The 19,510-nt window shown below is 37.9% G+C and overlaps 2 protein-coding genes across 2 annotated transcripts in view; one reads left to right on the top strand and one right to left on the bottom strand.

Moving 5' to 3' along the window:
- LOC139988283 (lachesin) overlaps positions 1–16,434 on the bottom strand; it is a 285,333-nt gene extending 268,899 nt beyond the window's left edge. The window contains exons 1-2 of the mRNA XM_072005502.1: positions 16,367–16,434; positions 15,998–16,117 (exon numbers count right to left, since the gene is read on the bottom strand). The gene's annotated coding sequence lies outside the window, so the exon portion shown is untranslated. The remainder of the gene's footprint in view (positions 1–15,997; positions 16,118–16,366) is intronic.
- LOC139987923 (UDP-glucosyltransferase 2) lies at positions 3,796–11,499 on the top strand. Its single transcript, XM_072004741.1, has 8 exons — positions 3,796–4,271; positions 5,474–5,544; positions 5,619–5,717; positions 6,039–6,178; positions 6,592–6,905; positions 8,479–8,698; positions 10,749–10,968; positions 11,083–11,499. Exons 1-8 carry the CDS (start codon positions 4,092–4,094, stop codon positions 11,387–11,389), a joined length of 1,551 nt encoding a protein of 516 aa, XP_071860842.1. The 5' UTR covers positions 3,796–4,091; the 3' UTR covers positions 11,390–11,499.
- Positions 16,435–19,510: the final 3,076 nt, after the last annotated feature.

The following is a 19,510-nucleotide window of genomic DNA, read 5'->3' as shown; positions in this document are numbered from 1 at the left end:
GCAGAAAGTTTAAAAGACGGCAGAGCGTGATGGATAATACGGGCGGGTGGCTTCCTCGCAATGGGCCTGGTAAAATTTGCTAAGCGGCCGAGAGAAAATTGCGATGATTATACGGTTCCGTACGATGATGTAAACGAAAAGAAGAGAGAGAGAGAGAGAGAGAGAGAGAGAGAGAGGGAGAAGAAAAAAAAGGAGAAAGGAAAGGAGGTGGGGAAAAAATATTCCATAAAGCGTAATGAAGGGCTCGCAAATATTTATCTTTGGGTGCTGCGGGAGAAGCGCAAAGAGCCATGCGAAAACGATCCAAGCCGGATGGCCCTTGTCGCGGCACAGAAACGTGGAAAGTTCTCCTGACACGATTATGGCGCTCGGTGACCAGAAATAATTTCATTAGTCGCCCCGTAAACTCATCTAGCAGTTCGTAAAGAAACCATACGCGTGGGAAATATGTACTTAGGCATATATAATCGTATACCTGTGGACGCCTGAAGCCCCTACCACGTTCCCACGGGAACTCTAATCACGGGTACTTAAGTTCCTGTTGCATAGACGTATACCGAACGATGCCTGCATCAGCAACCACAGTTTCGTGCATGTACACGGTAGCACAGCCTGTGTGCTGGAGGGTGAATGGAATGATTCGCGCCACCGAGCACACTTGTTAATGAGCGAAACGACGGTTTACACGGCTCGACGAGGCCCTCCCGAAGTTAATGGACGTATATCGACGAGGCTCTAGCCGATGTCGAGGATCCTTCTTCGACGTGGATCGCTCCAAAGATTTAGAAAACCTCGAGAAACTTTGACGCAGCTTATTTCATATCGCCTTGAGCACTCGTCAGATTTATATAAGCCTTTGATACGCGAAGTAGCAAACAAAATCGATGATTCCTTGGACTACGACAAAATACGATATCCGCGCGACACTAATGTTTCGCAATCGGTTTACGAGAGTAACAAGTACGAGAGAACGTCGCAAGAAAGGCGTAACAAAATTTCTGACAAGCCAACGCACCGGTAACGTTTCTTCGAGGTTCGTTGAGGTCGCTGATGTTAACCGCGGATATCCTAAATTTCGGTTACATAAGCGTTCTCGCAAAAACACTCTCTCCCTCTATCCTTCTCTTCTGGCTCTGCTGGATACCGTCTGGAAGAGACGACCAGGAAGAGAAGACAAGAGAGAGAAAGCAAGTAGGATTATGGAGAGATCCGCAAGTGGGTGCCGTACAATCGCACGGTAGAAACTGAGTACAAGGGACAAAGACACGGCAGACACCTTGTGGATGGAAGGTGAGGGTGATAGAGGATACAGGAGAACATAGAACGTAACGAAAAGAGACGAGAGAGAAACTGAGGAGGGATCTCGCAAAACATACACAGCTGAAGCTGACACATCCTCTGCCAGTCTACTGGCTTTTCTAGAGTAGAGAAGGACGAGCAAATCTAGACGCTTACTTAGTGACACACGCAGCATTTTGCTGTCGGGGCTGAATTCTCTCCCTTTCTCTTTCTCTCTCTCTTTCTCTCTTCATCTCAAATCCCGTTCCTTTCTGACCCCCTTTCCCCTTCGTGTTAAGCCTCTATTTCCCCCCTACCACCGTTCTCGACGGCATTGTATTAAACCGTGGCTCGTGTTGCGGCTTGACAAGAGGGGGCACACGAGTTATCTTACCCTCGTTCCATCGTGTTCCCTCCCTAAACGTTTCTCTCTATTCGTCTTTCATTCCCGCCCCCCTCCCCTCATATATCCTATTCCAGGATACGTTGGATTATTCACAGAGTAATTTAAACTACGTATGACAGACATTCCAAGTGTTTCAAACTGATCGATCGTTCGTGTCCAACTTCTCGAATGTCGCGTTGTCATTTATCGTCACGCCGTCGAATGTATTAATATCGGCTATCGTCGACAATATCGCCAGTTATCTACGCTTTTAACCGCTCGCATCTAACTTTTCGAAAAATATATCGTTCTCGTGATCATTCTCCTGTGAGTGACTGCGCAAGAGTAATACGTGAGAGTTGGATCGAATAAAGCGCCCCACCGCGTGTCCTTAAAGCATCTTGATAGGCGGCGACAATTTGTCGAAATACGGATTTTGACGCGTACAGTTTGTTGGAACCCTTTATTACACTCCGTGTCCCTGTTCGACGTCGATCTGTTCGTTCCTGACCTGTCGCCGAGTTTGAAGACGAGCTCCCTTAACCGTCAGCAACCGCTTTCAACCCTTATCAGACGCATCTGATTCTGACACGCGATTCGAATTTTCCGCTTTCCCGCGGCGTCTGGCCGGGGCTCTTTAAAGTCGTAACGTTGCTTATTACGTGTTCCGGAATGTCTAACTTGTCAACATTCAGGAGCACCTAAACCCGTACCTCTTCCAGAAGAACGAACCGGAAGTAACGATCGTTTGGAGAAGTATTTTGCGGTAAACGAGAACTGTGCGAGGCAAGATCTTGCAAATGTCGTGAAAATTAACGGTAAGGACGATTATTCCTGAGGAATGGCCGCCGGTAAATGGGGGGACCGATTAAAGGGACGAGTCCTCGTGACTTTTTTCAGGCAACACAAACGATGCACCTTTACGGTGCAACGGTGCGCACAATATCTCGAATTAACGAGGCTCTTCTCGTATTCCAGGTATTATTACGACTCTAAGTAATGAGACGCGTTTAAGCTCGCCGTTACGCCAGCCATGCAAAAATCTTTTGTTTTCGTCCTGAAACGTTTATCTGCCCGACGCGTAATGACGTAACGTTGTAAGTTTTTAATTAACGATTAAACGATATGCATCACGGACCAATGAGTCAGTTCTTTCGTTCTTTATTCCCTTTCTCTCGTTTCTTCTCTCTCTCTCTCTCTCTTTTTCTCTCTATCTATTTATCTATCTATTTTTCTTTATATCTCTATTTTCTCTTTTTTGGAAAATTACGAGAACGAAGCTACATAGTGTAACTGGTCTATGGAACGTGAAATCTATGTCACATGATCGTCGTTACGTATGTATATGGTCACGATATTGTTACGCAGGCAAAATCGGCTAACACGAAAAAGTAGCATAGTTTTCGCGAAAACAGATGACATTTTTCTCGGTTGAAACTTTCTTTAGAAATGGTTGACCAATTTTTCTTCGGCCCCAGCGACCGCATCATTCCGTACGCTGAACCGAGCCATTCTCTTGACGGCGAGGCAGAAGCGTACATCGAAGCTAATGGCGCGACTCTCGGTGATTCGTCTCTACCCGACCCTTTTCCCTTCTATGTTTTTTTCCCTTTTCTTATTATTGCTTTCTCGACCGACTCATAATTTACACGTAAATTTCGAAACCATCCGGCGAGAACGATCTCTTTCTTTCCCTTCTTTTTTTTCCGGGGACAATCACCTTTTTTCTTTATCGTTTATTTTTCGAGGAATTCTATTCGCGCGAAGAATCGAAGAAACGAAACTATTTAAATTCTCCATCTATCATGCAGGTTGGCTAAAAATTTCCAGCCGAAATGCATATTTATTACTTTGCGGAGACGAAGAATCCTTAAACATTTGATGCATGGACAAATATACGCTTATCTTGTTAAATTATTTACGAAAGAATACTACTATTTAATATTTATGGCAGTCACTGTATAATGAATATGGAGACGTATCGTATACGTTATACGATGACCTTGAAGGAATTGCCCCTTACCACGCGCTAAAGAGATAAGGTAATAGATTCCATGAAATGCTCCATAGCCTCTGAATGACGCTTTTATGTTTCACGCGATGCGATGTATAAAAATATCTATCACTAGTCGAAGCCGGTTTTGCATTATTTCTCCGGCAAGCCGTGCGAGAAACACGCGACCGATGTACAAGCGGTTCACTTATTTATCGTGGCCCCAAGCAAACTGATCGTGAAACATGTTGTGAATTTTTCACGGGGAAGATCGTTCTCTAGCCTCTTCTCCCGCCCTCCAGTCTGCTAGATCCCTTTAGAAATTTCTACAAAAGGCGTAACACTAGCAACCTCGATTCTCGTTTAAAAAATTGAAAGACTATTTCTCGTGGCTCGAGTGTATTCTCGAAATACGTTGGTACAACGGTGTACAAGATGTTGTCTACGTTGCTGGTATTTTTACTCTTTCGTCAATTCTCGCTCGCCATTGGATTCAACATCCTCGGAATTTGTCCCAGCGCGAGCTACAGTCACCAGCAACCCTTTCAAGCATTGATGAAAGCTTTGGCGGCTCGTGGACACAACGTTACCGTGATATCAACCATTCCGTCAAAGGTAAGTGCGATTTTTCTCCTCTTTCTTTCTCTCCATTTTTCTCTACGTTTCCACCTCGTTGACTCTCAATCATCTTTCAATGATATTTCGATCATTCTCCGATGACTCTTTCACGTATTTGCTCGCCATCTAATCGATTTCCGTTCCCCCTTTTCCATTCTATTCCCTCTTTCCTACTTTCTTTCTTCCGAATCGGAGAACGGAGAAATTTTATCGAGTTAGAAACAGTTTTAACCATTACCGGCAAAGTATGGCAATTTATACGCAATACAATCACGTTAGAACTTCCGTCATTTATCAGCGTTGGGAAAGTTAGTAAAAAGGCGCGAAAACACTTCTAACAAGGTTATAACGATGGTTTAATAATTCAATAATATCGCGTAGACCGTAGGGAAAAGTTCGAAAAGATATCTCGGATAGGTGTTTGACTCTGTGCTCCACTTTGGCCACGCGTACCTCTCGTGCCTTCTTCCCACGTTCGCCCGGCAGTTCATTTTTACTTCTCTTTCTCTTCTTGTCTCGCTCTACTTCCACTTTTCTCTGGCCCCGATCCGTTTTCGTGTCCCTCTCCTTTATCCTCTCCATAAACTCCGGTTCAAAGTTACGCAAACTTCGTTCGGCTTCAATTTACCCTTACTAACGTTTCTTCTTGTTAAACGCATCTCTTTGTGACCCGATGCTCGCCGTTCTCCGCCTTTTTTTCTATCCACCTTTTCCTTTTTTTTTCCTCCAGAGAAATCAAGAATTCGTTGATACGATGTAAATCAACGACAAATATGCCTGTCATAATTCTCGTAAATTCTCATGACAGACACGCGATGTCGTCCGTTCCTCCAATTGATTGTGACAAACAAATTAACGCAAGCGGGTCCTTGCGATTATCATTGGACCATTATTGAAGAACATTTACAAAATGATCACGCTACAGTTTCGACTAATTTCTGAAATCTCGTAGCGAAGATAACTTAATATTTGATAACAAGCTAAAATAAAATAAACCTCGCTTATTCCACGCATTAGTAGAAGCGATCCATCGACTATAAAAATCCGCACACAGAAAACAGATAAAAGAGCATTCTAAGAACACTGTCCGAATTATAGAAATCAGAGATTAAACTAAAATATTCCGGTATACGAAAGGCTACAAATACATTAAAAATTCGCGATAGGCAGAATTGATACGCGCCAATGTGATCTTTCAGCAAGCGATCAAGAACTACGAAGACGTCGATCTGTCGTTTTCCTATCGGAAGAGAGACTGCACCGGGCTAAGGTACGCGTGCATCTTTGTGTTACATGAAGAATTTCACGTGCTTAAATCCGTTAAAATATTGATTTTTCTTGCAGGCACATGGGAGCGTTCACCCTTCTGCGGAAGAACATGCGAGAGGCGAACGAGCTTTGCGAGGAGCAACTGTTCAGCCCAGCCATCGAGCACCTAATTTCGTAATACAGAATATTCTCATTCTATTTAAGACAGTGCAGTAGCGCACGACCGGTGGAATAAAAACAAGTTCATTTCGTAAACTCGTTAAAGCTGGAATAGGAGAAGAAAAAGTGCGCCGGCGCAATTTTCTTCCGTGAGCCGTAGAAAATTACCGGCATCACACCGGCCGTTGCTTGCTATTGCCATTTATGCCGAGGGCGGGGGGAGGGAGGGAGTGAAACGACAACCGACCAAAGAAATTACAGTAATTCCATCGCGTTGCAACTTCATCGGTCGAAGCTAATCTCGAAATCGCCGCGTGGTATTCTTTTTTTTTTCAGGAGGAATAAGAGCTTCGACGCGGTTGTTATAGAACAATTGTGGTACCAATGCTACTACGCCCTCGTCAAGCATTATAATTCACCGGTTCTAATTGGATTCCTGAGCGTTGGAAACCTACCATACGTTATGGACTCCGTTGGTAAGCGTACTATATGTATATTTATATACGATAAACGTTATCGAAAATATGAGGCGGAAAAAGACTGCGGTAGTAGAGTCCGATGGTCTGGCCGCGCTCGTCTCGCGACGTCTTTTTCTACTGTTTTCGTAACTCGCTTGGTCAGGACGTCGTTAAGCGAACCCCGAAATTGACGTAAATTGTCGATAAAGTAGAAAGTGCGAGCAATCGGGGCAGAGAGACAGCTTTCGTAGAAAAGAATAGATCGCTCAGTAGTGCTTTAACCTGTACCGATTTCGTATCAGATGAGAATTAAGGAGACAGAGACACGCTACTTGGTCGTTTGATTTCTTTCCGCGGTAAAAAAGAATCGAATGTTTCTTTTTCTCGATCGTCACTTATATATATATATGTGTGTTGGTTTTTACTTTTAGGAAATCCCGACGACCCGCTGTTGAACCCCGACATGGCATATCCATTCACGAATAAAATGAGCCTGAACGAGCGTATCTGGAACATCGTCTATACAACGTGGACCAGAATGTACTATAAATACTGGCATTTACCGAGGGCTCAGGAGATCGTTAACAAGTGGATGTCTGACGTTTCGATCGAGGACATCGACAGAAACTTCAGTCTAGTGATATTGGGAAACAATCACGTATTCGGATATCCGAAACCGCTGCTGCCAAATGTAATCGAGGTTCACAGTCTCCAGATCACGGAGAAAAGGGAAACCTTGCCCAAGGTATCGACGGAATTCCTAAGCTACCCCATTAAATCGTAAAACCCTACAATTGCTCGCTGGTAGGTAAATCCTAGATATTACTTAACAAATTCCTAATCGTTTTCTCTACGAAACTCATCTATAAGCTGATCTAACAACAAAGCAATCGTTGTTGATTCGTCGATCGTACGATAATTCGTCGATCGTACGATAATTCGTCGACGATTTCCCGACAAATTCAAAGTCGAGCTTTCACGTCACTGTCTCCGTCAAGCCAACCCTATATAAGCTGATCTAACGTCCAAGTTCCAAGGAGTCATGGTCGATTCTTCCATCGTTCGATGATGTCGACGCACGATACATCGACGAGCCGCGGTATCGCGGAACTTAAATTCAGTCAACGATTACGGATATTATTCCTTGCGGGACGCGGCGAGCGTTATTTCGCGTACTTTTGCCGCAGCAAAGGGTAGAATTCTATACCGCGAGCAGGGAGAATGATTTCTCCGGGGGAAAATACGTAGCAGTCTCTCAGGTAACCGGTATAGGAGAAAGTTTACCCACGGCTCGGCATTGCGACGCGAAAGTAAAGGTCATTGCTATTTACCGTCTCCAGCTCTACCCTTTACCTTTCACACCGAGCTGCGAAAGAAAATATTTCTCGAAAGATATTTTCCAGCCTCCTGGTTCGTTTCCCCCGACAAGAAAAATCCAGATACCAGTGTCGTTTCTCGCCGATTCTTTCTGCCTTCTCCAAACAACCACCGGCACACACCTAAACCCTCGTGTGTACCGCGACACGTCGATGAGAATTATCCAACAAACCGACGTTCATTCGGACGTTAGAGCACGTTTTTCGAGATACACCATCCCCGAAACGCAGTTGCATCCGTATCACGTGGAATTAATGCGAAACATTGAGATGCATAACGTGATCGCTATCCACGTGCATGTTCGCTTCGCTAGAGAGTCCTACTGTCCGCTGCAATTAATATAACAATACCTTCTACTCCACGTGAGGTGCGTGTATCATTCTCTTGTTCCGAAATTTTTTCAATATGAAACCTCCCTTTGTTTTTCAAGAGATACGATTTCTCTATTGCAGCTATCTCTTCCGATTGTTGCAAAATTGTTTCTATCATCGTGTCAGTACGTAGAAATTAACTCGTACTCGTTAAAAATTAGGACATATACTTTTGAAACACACACGGAGGAACAGTTTCGATCGTTGATATCGTACGACTCTAAAAATAGACTAGAGATTTCTAGATCTCTAAAAACATCTACAGTTATAACATATGCCTTTCTGTTGATTTCATAAACACGATGTCTCGAACGCTATTTTTTACAGTTACCTTGAAACGTAAAATTATTTATATCATCTTCTTGAAATAAGTAAAGTTGTGGCAGTAAGTCGTTCGTTTCTTCACAACTGAACGCATTAATCGTGTACTTATTTGATGAAATCCAGAAATGTGTAAACGATGAAGTCAATCAGTTTCGCATCGCATACGTCGCTTCTATATCTTGACATTTCTAACTAAAATTCTTTCAGCCGAATCGAGGTTAACGTTCGATGTATTGTTAACGATAGGACATTGAAGAATTCCTAGACAAGGCGGAGCACGGGGCGATCTATTTCTCCCTAGGCTCGAATCTGCAAACTCATCAGTTGCCAGTCGGCCCTTTGACCGCATTGTGTAACGCGCTCAGCTCGCTCAGGCAAAGAGTTCTATGGAAACACTCCGGAGACATGGCCATTCATCCAGCCAACATCAAATTTGTGAAGTGGGCACCCCAGCAAGCGATTCTCGGTAAGGCTACCGAAGGCTAAGCTGACCCTTCGCTTCCTCGCGGCTCCTTTGAGCGAGACTTAGATTGACCGCTTCGGGATATGTCCGTTTTATAGCTTAGCTTCTAGACATCGCTTGCGTGCGCACACAAGAATCGTTATCCGAACGATGAAAATGCCTTAAGAACGTTAACGCGATGGGAAAGGAACCAAGTGATTAATCGCGTCGTAACGAACGGATAATTTATGCCTCGGTTAAATTATTCCTTGATAAACCGATGAATAGAGTAAATTGTGCTCGTTAAGTATTATACAATGCATTCATTGATTCCCTCGGACGCAAGACACGACATATTTTAGAGATCGTTAGAGATTCTTTTCTTTTTTATTCTCTTCTCTTCCCACAGTTTCTTCTTTTTTTCTTTTTATTTCATCTCTCCTTCGAAATAAGAAACTTTTTGCGTAATTGTCTACGGTGCTCGTAAGTACGCGTTTGTTCGTTAATTATCGTATTTCCGTTTGATTTACATACACAACTCGTCAAAACTCGTCACGACGGTCTGTTCGTTAAACAGGATTCAACGGCGAGCAAAGGCTCGCGCAGATACTTAATGAAGTTGCTGACGACTTTGCAGGTCCTTTCATTTGGAAGGGATGTTAATTTTCTCGGGTAACCAAGTGCTGTATAACGACCTCGTCCACGCTCATTTTTAAATGATCACGCGTCAAATGCGACTCGCGCGCGATACAATTTCCTTTTATACCTTTTCTCTATTTCGTACCAAAATTCAACTCGTTTCGAAACGTTCGAGATTTTTCAAACAAAAGTTAAAACACCAGCGTACAAATCGGATAGAAATACGTAAAGAGGAGCTAAATAATTCGAAAAAGAGAAAGATAGCGAGAGAGAAGCACATCCCAAGTATCGAACGGTTTTGTTATTACGAAAGTTAATTGCCGATGTATTTTGGAAACGCAGTGGCACGATCGAGAAAAGATAAACGACGATACTCCATTGAATCCAGGGAAAGGACGATTTACAGGATTCATTGCGAAACGAAAAGATAACTCATGACACGGCAGCAAAATTCTCTCGGGAAATTTTGACAAACAACTCCGCATCGTTCGCGGTAACGTCCGGACTCGATGCAAATGCAAGCAAGCGCGAACTTTCGTATACATTGACAGACAGGTTACGTTCACCACCCCTTCCCTAAATCTCTCCCCACTGTAGAACGCGTATTAAAGGTGGAAATGCGAAATGTAACTGGTGGGCGTCATGCAAATAATGAGAATTTCAATTCAATTGCCTATTACGGTTCGCGTAGTTCCGAAATTCAACACTTCGGATGATTTCAATGAAACTTTCCTGTGGACGTAATACGTTTCAACCTTCCTGATCGTTCGCTATGTTTCACAAATTTGACGCTCTCACCACCGTGGAAAAATAATCGTTTCGCCGTTAATTACGAAAATAAAAGAACAACGAGAGACCGATATACTTTTGACTTTGTCGTTTCGTATCGCTCGTGTGGTCTCTTCTTTGTTTCTTAAAGCTTGCAGTTATTAACAGAAATTACGAAATGTTTTCAAATTTCAAATATTCCAATATGAATGTCCAAATATTCGAATCCTTAAAGTTTCTAATTTTCGTCGAAATATTCTAAATTGTCCAAGTATGAACTTTTTCACATTCAGATACATTAAAAATTTTGCAATTTTTAAATTTTCTTTCACCATCGAAATGTTCAATACCTGGCTCTCCCGTTTCTTTGCTTCACGCTGTTTTACTACATAATTATTAAAGCGCCATTCTCTATAACGTAAAATACGAGAGAGCAAGCTCATACAGCTTTAATAACTTGCTAAATATTTACCGAGTATGTGCAAAATGAAACGATAAAATATACGATTATCCCGATGAAGGTTTGAAGCACTCCTTTGTTTTTTACATATCGATTTATTTTTCATCCATCTTCGAGCGTAGTCTTAAAGCTTGAGAGAGGATAATCTGCGAAGGAGCCACTTTACTTCAGCCTAATCCGCGATACTAACATTTCTTCTATATACAGCACATCCGAAATTGATGGTCTACGTGATGCAAGGTGGATTGCAGTCGTTGCAGGAGGCAGTGTACTATTCCGTGCCGGTAGTTGCCATTCCCTTTTTCGGGGATCAACTTTTCAACGCGCGTAAAATTGTGGATGCTGGTATCGGGCTTACGTTGAACATTGATACCATCACCGAAGAGTCCGTCGTCCGGACTCTGACTGAAGTTATAGAGAATAAAACGTGAGTGACTGATAGAACGATTTTTTCAAATTCACAGGCGAAATACTTTTTAAATTCTAAAACAGAATCTTCGATTGTCGTTAAAAATGTATAAAAATAACATTACGCTTGCAGATACTACAACAATATCAAAGAGATGTCGGAGATTGTAAAAGATGAATTGACAAAGCCAATGGACCGAGCTATATGGAATGTGGAGCACGTGATCAAATTTTCCAAATCGAAACATTTGCGTTACTACGGCCATGATATATCGTTGATAGATTACTATGGAACGATAGCGATTCTCATGTTGCCCTTATTTTTCATAATATGCTACGCTTGTTTCGTGCTTAGCAATTTGGGAGACAAGAGAAAACGTTCTTCGTTCAATTATATGAAAGATCGAATTAAATTCTTTGCAAGATCAAAAGTGGAATAGTTACGATATCTTTAAGAAAGGAAGATAATTGTAAGTTCGCTATTATGTAATAAATTTGATTCAATAATGTTTGATTATGGTTAAATTTTCAAATAAACATTGTTAAAATACTTTGCAATAGTTACACTTTATTCACCGTTGTTAAAACATTTAAAAGATCTCGTTTTATGATTCGTAACTTTTAGAGTACCATCGATTATTAACTAGGGGAATAGAATTACCATTGTACGGAAACCTTAAACTGTAATATCGACTGTCAATTAGACGACAGTTACGTTGATCGATTCTGTTCACAATATTGATCATTGATTGTACTTTTTAAATACGAAAGAATCATTTGAAACAAACCTTGTCGAAAGTTGGATGCAATACACGAAGGATGAGAGGGAGAGAAAGAAGAAATACGTAATCCTTCCTTCGCGGAAGTAATTTATTGCGAGGAACAAAAAGTTCGTTCGTTTTTGAAAAGATGTCGCTGTATCGTTTCGACGCATAATTGTTTCTTAATTTTATGAATTTTTATCAGACAACTTTCCATAGCAGTGGAAATTAACTTAGAGTTAAACAAAAGAAAAGGAAGGATAAAGGATAAAATGTGTCCCACACAAAATTAGCTATTACATAAAACATAGTAAATTACACTGTGCTATATTATAATAATCAAGGCTACCTAATTACAAATCTAACTCAATTCAAGAACAATCTACCTAGCTGTAAAAATTTAACATAAACGTATACCATGTACCGAACTGTAGGTCTAATTGAACCTACCTATCTATAAGAATGTAAAAATTGTGTAAGTTCCACCTAGATAGATATGTCTTTGCCTCTGAAGATTTCAAACTACCTTTGAAAACTTTGAATATCTAACACGATACCCATCTATCTAATAATATCTATCCTGCAAAGATTTCCAAAACAATTAAAATCTGTGTATTTTAAATCAGATATAAGATCTGTTACGTATAAATTAAACGATATTTCTATAAGCCCTACATATAGGAGATCTAATGGTTTTGTTTTGTAGATTCTATCTAACGTCTAAGAATTTCCTTTTGGGTCCTACCTATGTAAGAATGCAAATGTAGTAAAGAAAAAGTCGAGGGATATTGTATAAATCCTCTTGAATCGATGTCACAAGAAACAATGTGAAACAAATGTATGAAAGACTAGTGAAATTCTACGAGTGTAATTACTTCTCAATCGATAAGATTCAAACATTATTAAGTAATATTTAATATCTGGCACCTTTCTTTTGTCCATCTTCTTTAATTCGTGTTTCTCTCGTTCTTTTGATCCTTTAGCATACATATTTTAGACGCTATTTTAAGTATCGAAATGCGTAACTGGCACTTCCTGTAAGTCTGAAACAAACTCATTTGCAGGATTAGCACTTAAAAAGATAAAGTACTCTGTTTACCAATTTCACTCAATTATTTTTGAGTTCTAGCAAAGATAAAGAATGTTAATAAAAAAAACTTCGCTACAATACTTCGCTATATGCTTACAACTTCATACACATGTTTTAGTAATCATAGGAATGTTACAGTTAACAAAGGAATATGTTTTTCTAGCAGTATTTTCAGTAACAAACGCAGGAATGAGGGATGCTGAAAACGAAACAATGCAGTAGCCAGAAGGGCCACTAAAATTCAATCGTCTTCCACTCTATATAAATCCGAGCAAGAAATCGTGAGTGGGATATTCTTTCTGTCTTGCAACGCTAATTTAATATTTATGGGACAGAAAATTCTGAAAATCAATCGCGAAGAGTGCTTATCATTATCAAATAATCATCATCATTTACAAATAAACAAAAAAGAGAAAAAAAGGACTAGCAATTCCCGAAAGTTGGTACGCAACATTGATAAAAATTAATCTATGCACTCGTATCTAACGAATACGCAACACTAATTGCGAGAGGTCTCGGTGCAACGTATTGTACGTTGCTGATGTACGATCACTTCTGTACAGCCTTCTCAGCTGTATCCAGGAGCGGAAACAGTCTTCCACACATCCAGTGGAAGGATATTGAGCATTTTGTAAACGCAACACTACTTGAAAAAAAAAAAGAAAACGCGATAGTATCATCGCAACACTAATAGGAAAAGTAATTAGAAATCGCGATGGGACAGTATCGCAACACTAATCCTTAAGATGAATCCGATGAAAATAAATTACTATCTATTGTATGAACAAAAAGCTACTTCAAATATTCGAAAATTGCAAAATTAATTAAAAGTTAACGTTTGTAAAATCTAATTTTAAATAACAGAAAATAAAATAGATTCTAATTATTCTAATAATTCTCTAAAAAGTTCTAGGAAAATTAAAATTGCAAAATACATTCACGATATCATAGTTCGTGACGCTAAAGCAAATACGCGATTATCATCTTTTCGCAACTCTAATTCAAACCGAAATTTATTTCTCGCAACGCTAATAAAAAATACCGCGATTTGCTCGATACGATGATGAGTCGACGCGTAAATCAGCCGAAAAAAAATACAACTACAAATACTAAAAGCGAGCATAGTGACAAATTAGTAACAAGAATGACTTCCCATGCTCTGGATGACCCAGAGGATGGGCAGCCATTAGTAGTTGCCCTCTTGAGTGGCAGTTTGCCGGGCCTCTTCGGCTCTTAGCCTCTTCTTTTCTTCGGGCGCGATGCCCGCTGAAACTTAAATCTAAGCTCGAGTCTTTCTAATCGCGAAACAAAAAATACCTTACGAAGGTAAAATAAAGAAGTAAATCACGGAAGCTGACTCTAGGTGCTCGAGCAATACGTTCGTTTCGACCCTACCGCGAACTAAGACGCGACCGCGACCGCGGAATTCGAAGAATAGATAGGCAAAACCAGAGACGAGGCCATTCTGCACTCGCGCCAGTTCCACCGTCGATTCTTCGAATTAGATTTCCAGAAACAGGTTGGTCACTCGAAAACGCGCCTACCCGACCAGAGACTGTGCCAACCTGCCCGGCCCTACCTACTTATACTTAACATTCATACCAGAAGATATGCTACCTATCCTACCCGGGATCCTATATTTAAAATTTAAAAAATGGCAAAACAAGCACACCAACACATTCGCTCCACGATTCTCACACATACAGCCGGGCGCAAGAGCCTACACTAGAGAGGACGTCCCGGGACGCCTCCGACACCCGGGGTTCGACATACAACTTGCACACTCTAATTTACGTACCATTTTCCTGAAATCGACTGACGAAGGCTAGCGATCATCGCGTGAAACGTAATTAAATCTATATGTCTATATTTCACGTATTATTTTATTCTTTCATTCGGTGTTCTATTAAAATTCATGTAACTAAACTCGGAACCATGCATAATAATGCATAATTGATGGCAACGTTAATGTACAATCACATCTGATTGTGTATTACGATATTCTTATCACAAATTGTGATTGCATTGCTACATTGATCGAATTAATATACGAATATCTTAAATATTTCACGTTATAGCAGATGGGACGATAATAAAACCGACGCAATTCCACAACCTAACCACACATACACACATACATGTGGAAAATACGCCGTGCACGATACACTAACGCGTCGTCAGTCGCTGAGAAATTTTTGCAACATTATAAATTATCATCGTGCCCAATGTCTTTCTCCCACCCAAGTAGCACCTGGGCACGTGAATGAGATCTTGACAATAGACACGGAAAAGGTTAAACCTGAAAATCCTGAACTAAAAAGATTAGTTTCTCTATTTTGTATTTAACGGACTAATATTTCTTGATTTTGTATTTTGTTACTGTGCTTCACATTACAATGGCTCTACTTTATTTTAATAAATCTTTGATATTTTAATACTACAACAAAATTTAATAATGTACAAGAAATGCATTAATTGAGAAAGAAGACTAAAAAATGGATAGAATCTAAATTTAATAATAGGATAGAAATAACCTCAGACGATCTCTTCATCAAAGCATATTTTCGAAAATGCATAAACAGTGTTCAAACTTGTTGCTTTGATTAAAAAATCTGTCTGGCGCGAAGTTTCTTCTTGCACATAAAATTTCATAAATTTTTGTACGGAAATAATTGAACTTATATTTTAGATCTTGCTGAAGTTTATAATAGGTGAAGTCAAATAATTAAATCTGACTTAGTGTTGTCATAAAAGAGAAAATGGAACTGAAGATTATTTATTGTATTGTATTGTCATTGTCATTATATAACAAATGCAGTTTTTATAGCAACGAAGTCGGAGGGCATCCGACTTCTCCGCTTGAACGAAATCATGTCAATATCTAATTTTTTTTCTTTTTTTTTTTAAATTCATTGCTTAATATAGATTAAGTATATTTCATTCATTCACGCACGAATATATTCTCAAATATAAACTAATTATTAGAAAATTATTTATTGGAATCGCGATGTGCAAGATCCTATCCTGAGCTAATATATCAAAACTTGAAAAGAAAATGTTACTATTCACGAATATAATAAATATCCGCGGTCACTATGCTCACAAAAAGTTCTACGTAATACAACTAGTCACCCGATATGACTTTCGTCTTACGATATGATTGAGTGACCAGAGGAACAGAAATGCATGCGACTCACCATTAGATGCGGAGAACGTTGCCATCGATGCTACACCAGTCCAAGAAAAGTCATCAGGGAAACCAACGTCGTCGAAAACTATTGAAAAAGCCCATGGTGTAAGTGGAGATTGTGAAGAATCTGTTACAAAATATAGAATATTATAATTTGCTTTTAGAGATACAATGTTAATTGCTTAAAAAATTTATGATAATAAAAAGTTGCTATTTATTAAACTTGAAGGAATGAAAAAGAAACTCTCGATTTTTTACTCATATTAGGGATATATTTTTTATTTTATAGTTACTATTAAAACTATTGGTTATTTTACATTTACTACAAACTATAGAAAATAAAATTAAATCAAGTATAATGTGAAAAAATACTTACATTCTTTGCTTTTGAAGCACTGTGAAGTTTCCCCTATAGAGTAGGAGAAAATCAGGACTGTACAAATTCTGCAACAAAACATAAAATATTATGATTGATTGCCGATTATTTGGAAAATTGATAATTTAGTAATTAAATAAAAATAGTAATTTAGTAATAATAAAGATTAAAATTCCAATAAACTTTGATAAGTATAAGAACTGAGATACTAAAACTCTAATATATAAATTTAAAATCTAGAAATTGTGAACTTAATGATTTTTTAAACATTTCAGATATTTGTATCTTGTAATATGATATTAAAACCTTAACACTCTATTTTATTTCAGTAGAAGAATAAATTACAACCTACCAAAGTTTTAATCAAATTTTACTCCTTAATTAGTAGTATTTAAAGTAACATATACAGAATGGAATTAATTGAGGTATGGAATACAAAGATACTTACATTCTTGGCTTTCAAGCCATTGTTAGATCTTTCCCAGATGGTAGGAAGAAGTTGTGGTTCTGATATATCTATAACAAAGCATAAAATGTTATAATTTGTTCTTAAAACTACACTTTGTTGATTATTTGAAGTATTTAATATAATAAAAGATAACACGTTATTAAACTTGAAACTGTAGCAGCAATAAAGACTAATTGTAATAAACTCTAGTAAATATAACAAATGAGACTCTAATATGTGTTTGAAATCTAAGAATTGAGAATTCAATAATTTCTGATGCATGTCAAACAATTTTATAGTTGAATATTAACGCTTTAAGAACTCATTGCAATAAAAAAAAACATTTACGTCTTTTCAAATAATCAATTACTTTTGTTTTTTAATTAACAATAATTTAAACAAAATACAAAAAATTACATAAATTGAGGTACGGTATATAAAACTACTTACATTTTTTAGCTCCTGAAAAGGCTTTATCCTCTTGAAAGATACACTGACTCTAATACCGAAAACGTACATTGGAAAAGATATTAAAAGAAAAAAAGTAAAAATAAAAAACTACGTCAACGCGACCGGTTAAATTATAATCGACGAACAAGAACTTTAACATCGCTTGCAAATTCATTTCATAAAAATTGACCGCATTCGCGTCGAATTATTTGATCGAATTTATAAATGATTTAAAAATATTTAAATAAACTAAATACCGCAAAGCAAACACTGACTCTACCAACCGCATTGCACGCGGTCACAAATATTCTCTGAAAATAAAGCTGTTTAGTTTGGGAAAGGGGGTCTAGAAATGAAACAGAATACTGTTTTTACATATTTTGCTTCTTTTTCTTATCGATCGTTTGTTTAGAAAATACTGCCATTTTTCTACACTTATGAAATGATTATTAAGAAACTAGAATATGTATAAAAGATATAGATTAAAAGATATTTCTCAATATTGAAAACATGCTTCTGAATATTATAAATATAATACACTCATTTACAAGAATTAAACTTCAGAGCTCAATGTAAATAACTGGAGACTAGTACTGAGCAAAATCGCGCGCGAAATCTTATTTTGAAGCGACTAGGCGTCTAATCGCGCGCCACCTCTATGGAAAAAATATAAGTTGTAAAGTTGCAAGCATATGACATTAACTGTAGCAAATTCACGTAATATACCAAAAAATTTGAATCGAATGTTATATCTATTGAAACAGTGAAGCTATTGTTAAACTATCAAGAATTTGAAAAAAAGATTATATTTTCGAAATAGAACAGTGATCTATTTAATCGTTTTTATTCTCAGTGTGTTATTCGAAATAATTACGAAATTATGCATTATGAATTATATACCAAATATACATATTGTGAAATAAATATGACTTGTATATCAAATATATTTTAAAATAAATATGAATTGTATATCAAATGTTACCAATATTTCAATAAAAAGAAAATCATCGTGGCGTCCATATATTAATACGTACTCCTATTCCTACTTTTATGTCATCTCTGCAATTAACCAATAACCTGCACAAAAAGAAACCAAAAGTTAAGACAAATGTATAAAATGAAAGTAAATATATTACAATAAAACAACAATCAAACTCAAATTCTATTACAAAGCTTGCGATGGAAGCTACCGGTAACGCAAGCAATCAAATAGACAATTGAAGAAAAATTAAAACAAAAGATTTCAAAGAACTAGTTAATTTCGTTATTTTAGTATTCAATGAACCGTTAAATAAACGTATATTAATTAAACAATGTTAATAACACGATGTGGACAGTAATGAAAACGCGACCCCGCCAAAAGGACGCCAATAGGTTAGAATACGTTACAGACCTGACGCAACGCGATACGCCTTATCGCCACGAAATTCGACAGCCAAATGATCCTCCCTGTGCCCCGCACCACAATGTCACACGCAATTTCCAACGTGGTGGGGAGTCGTACGAGCAGGTACGAAATGTTAAACAACCACACAGAAAGAACATCGTATGTGTGTATGTATATATCTTGTTGTTTTGAAATATTATCTGCGTGCTTATGCACATTGTTTTAATTCGGATAACGGATGTTTTTGTTTCGTAATATGCACATATCTTTTCTTCCTTTTCTTACCTTTCCTTTCGTACATCGAAATAAGATTATTAACGAGATATTCTTACTATACATAACTCTATTATCTTTCGATTTTGTAAGCAATAACCAACTTTTGCGATATTTTATTTTAATTCTAATTCACTAACATTATGAACTATTCCTACTCCACATTCGAATCTTATTTTATTCTCCTCTATGTGGATAAGATTAAAAACAATAGAAAATACCGATAAAGACAGTTTCAGTTTTAAAACATTTAACACCTTATAACATTTATGCAAATAATAAGTTATAATCGCAATGTTACTGATATAGTATTCATTATAATGATAGCATTAACGATTAGTAATATAATATAACGTATAAATATAGAGTAAATCATTCACATAGTCACAGTAAATAAATATTAGACAAATATAAATAACAATAGTTAGTGAAAATTAACATACGAATAGCATATAAATAAGAAAATAATACATATTATGTATAAATACTCACATATACATATGTATAAGATATATGCATAAGAAATTTTCTGACCTAAAATATTCTATTTTGAATTAAAAATTATTACCTTTATATTTTCTATCTA

This window comes from Bombus fervidus, chromosome 6 (assembly GCF_041682495.2).
Source record: "Bombus fervidus isolate BK054 chromosome 6, iyBomFerv1, whole genome shotgun sequence".
NCBI classification, from domain to species: Eukaryota; Metazoa; Arthropoda; class Insecta; order Hymenoptera; family Apidae; genus Bombus; species Bombus fervidus.
The sequence above is the reverse complement of the archived record's forward strand: the minus strand, read 5'-3'. Positions and strand labels throughout refer to the sequence as shown.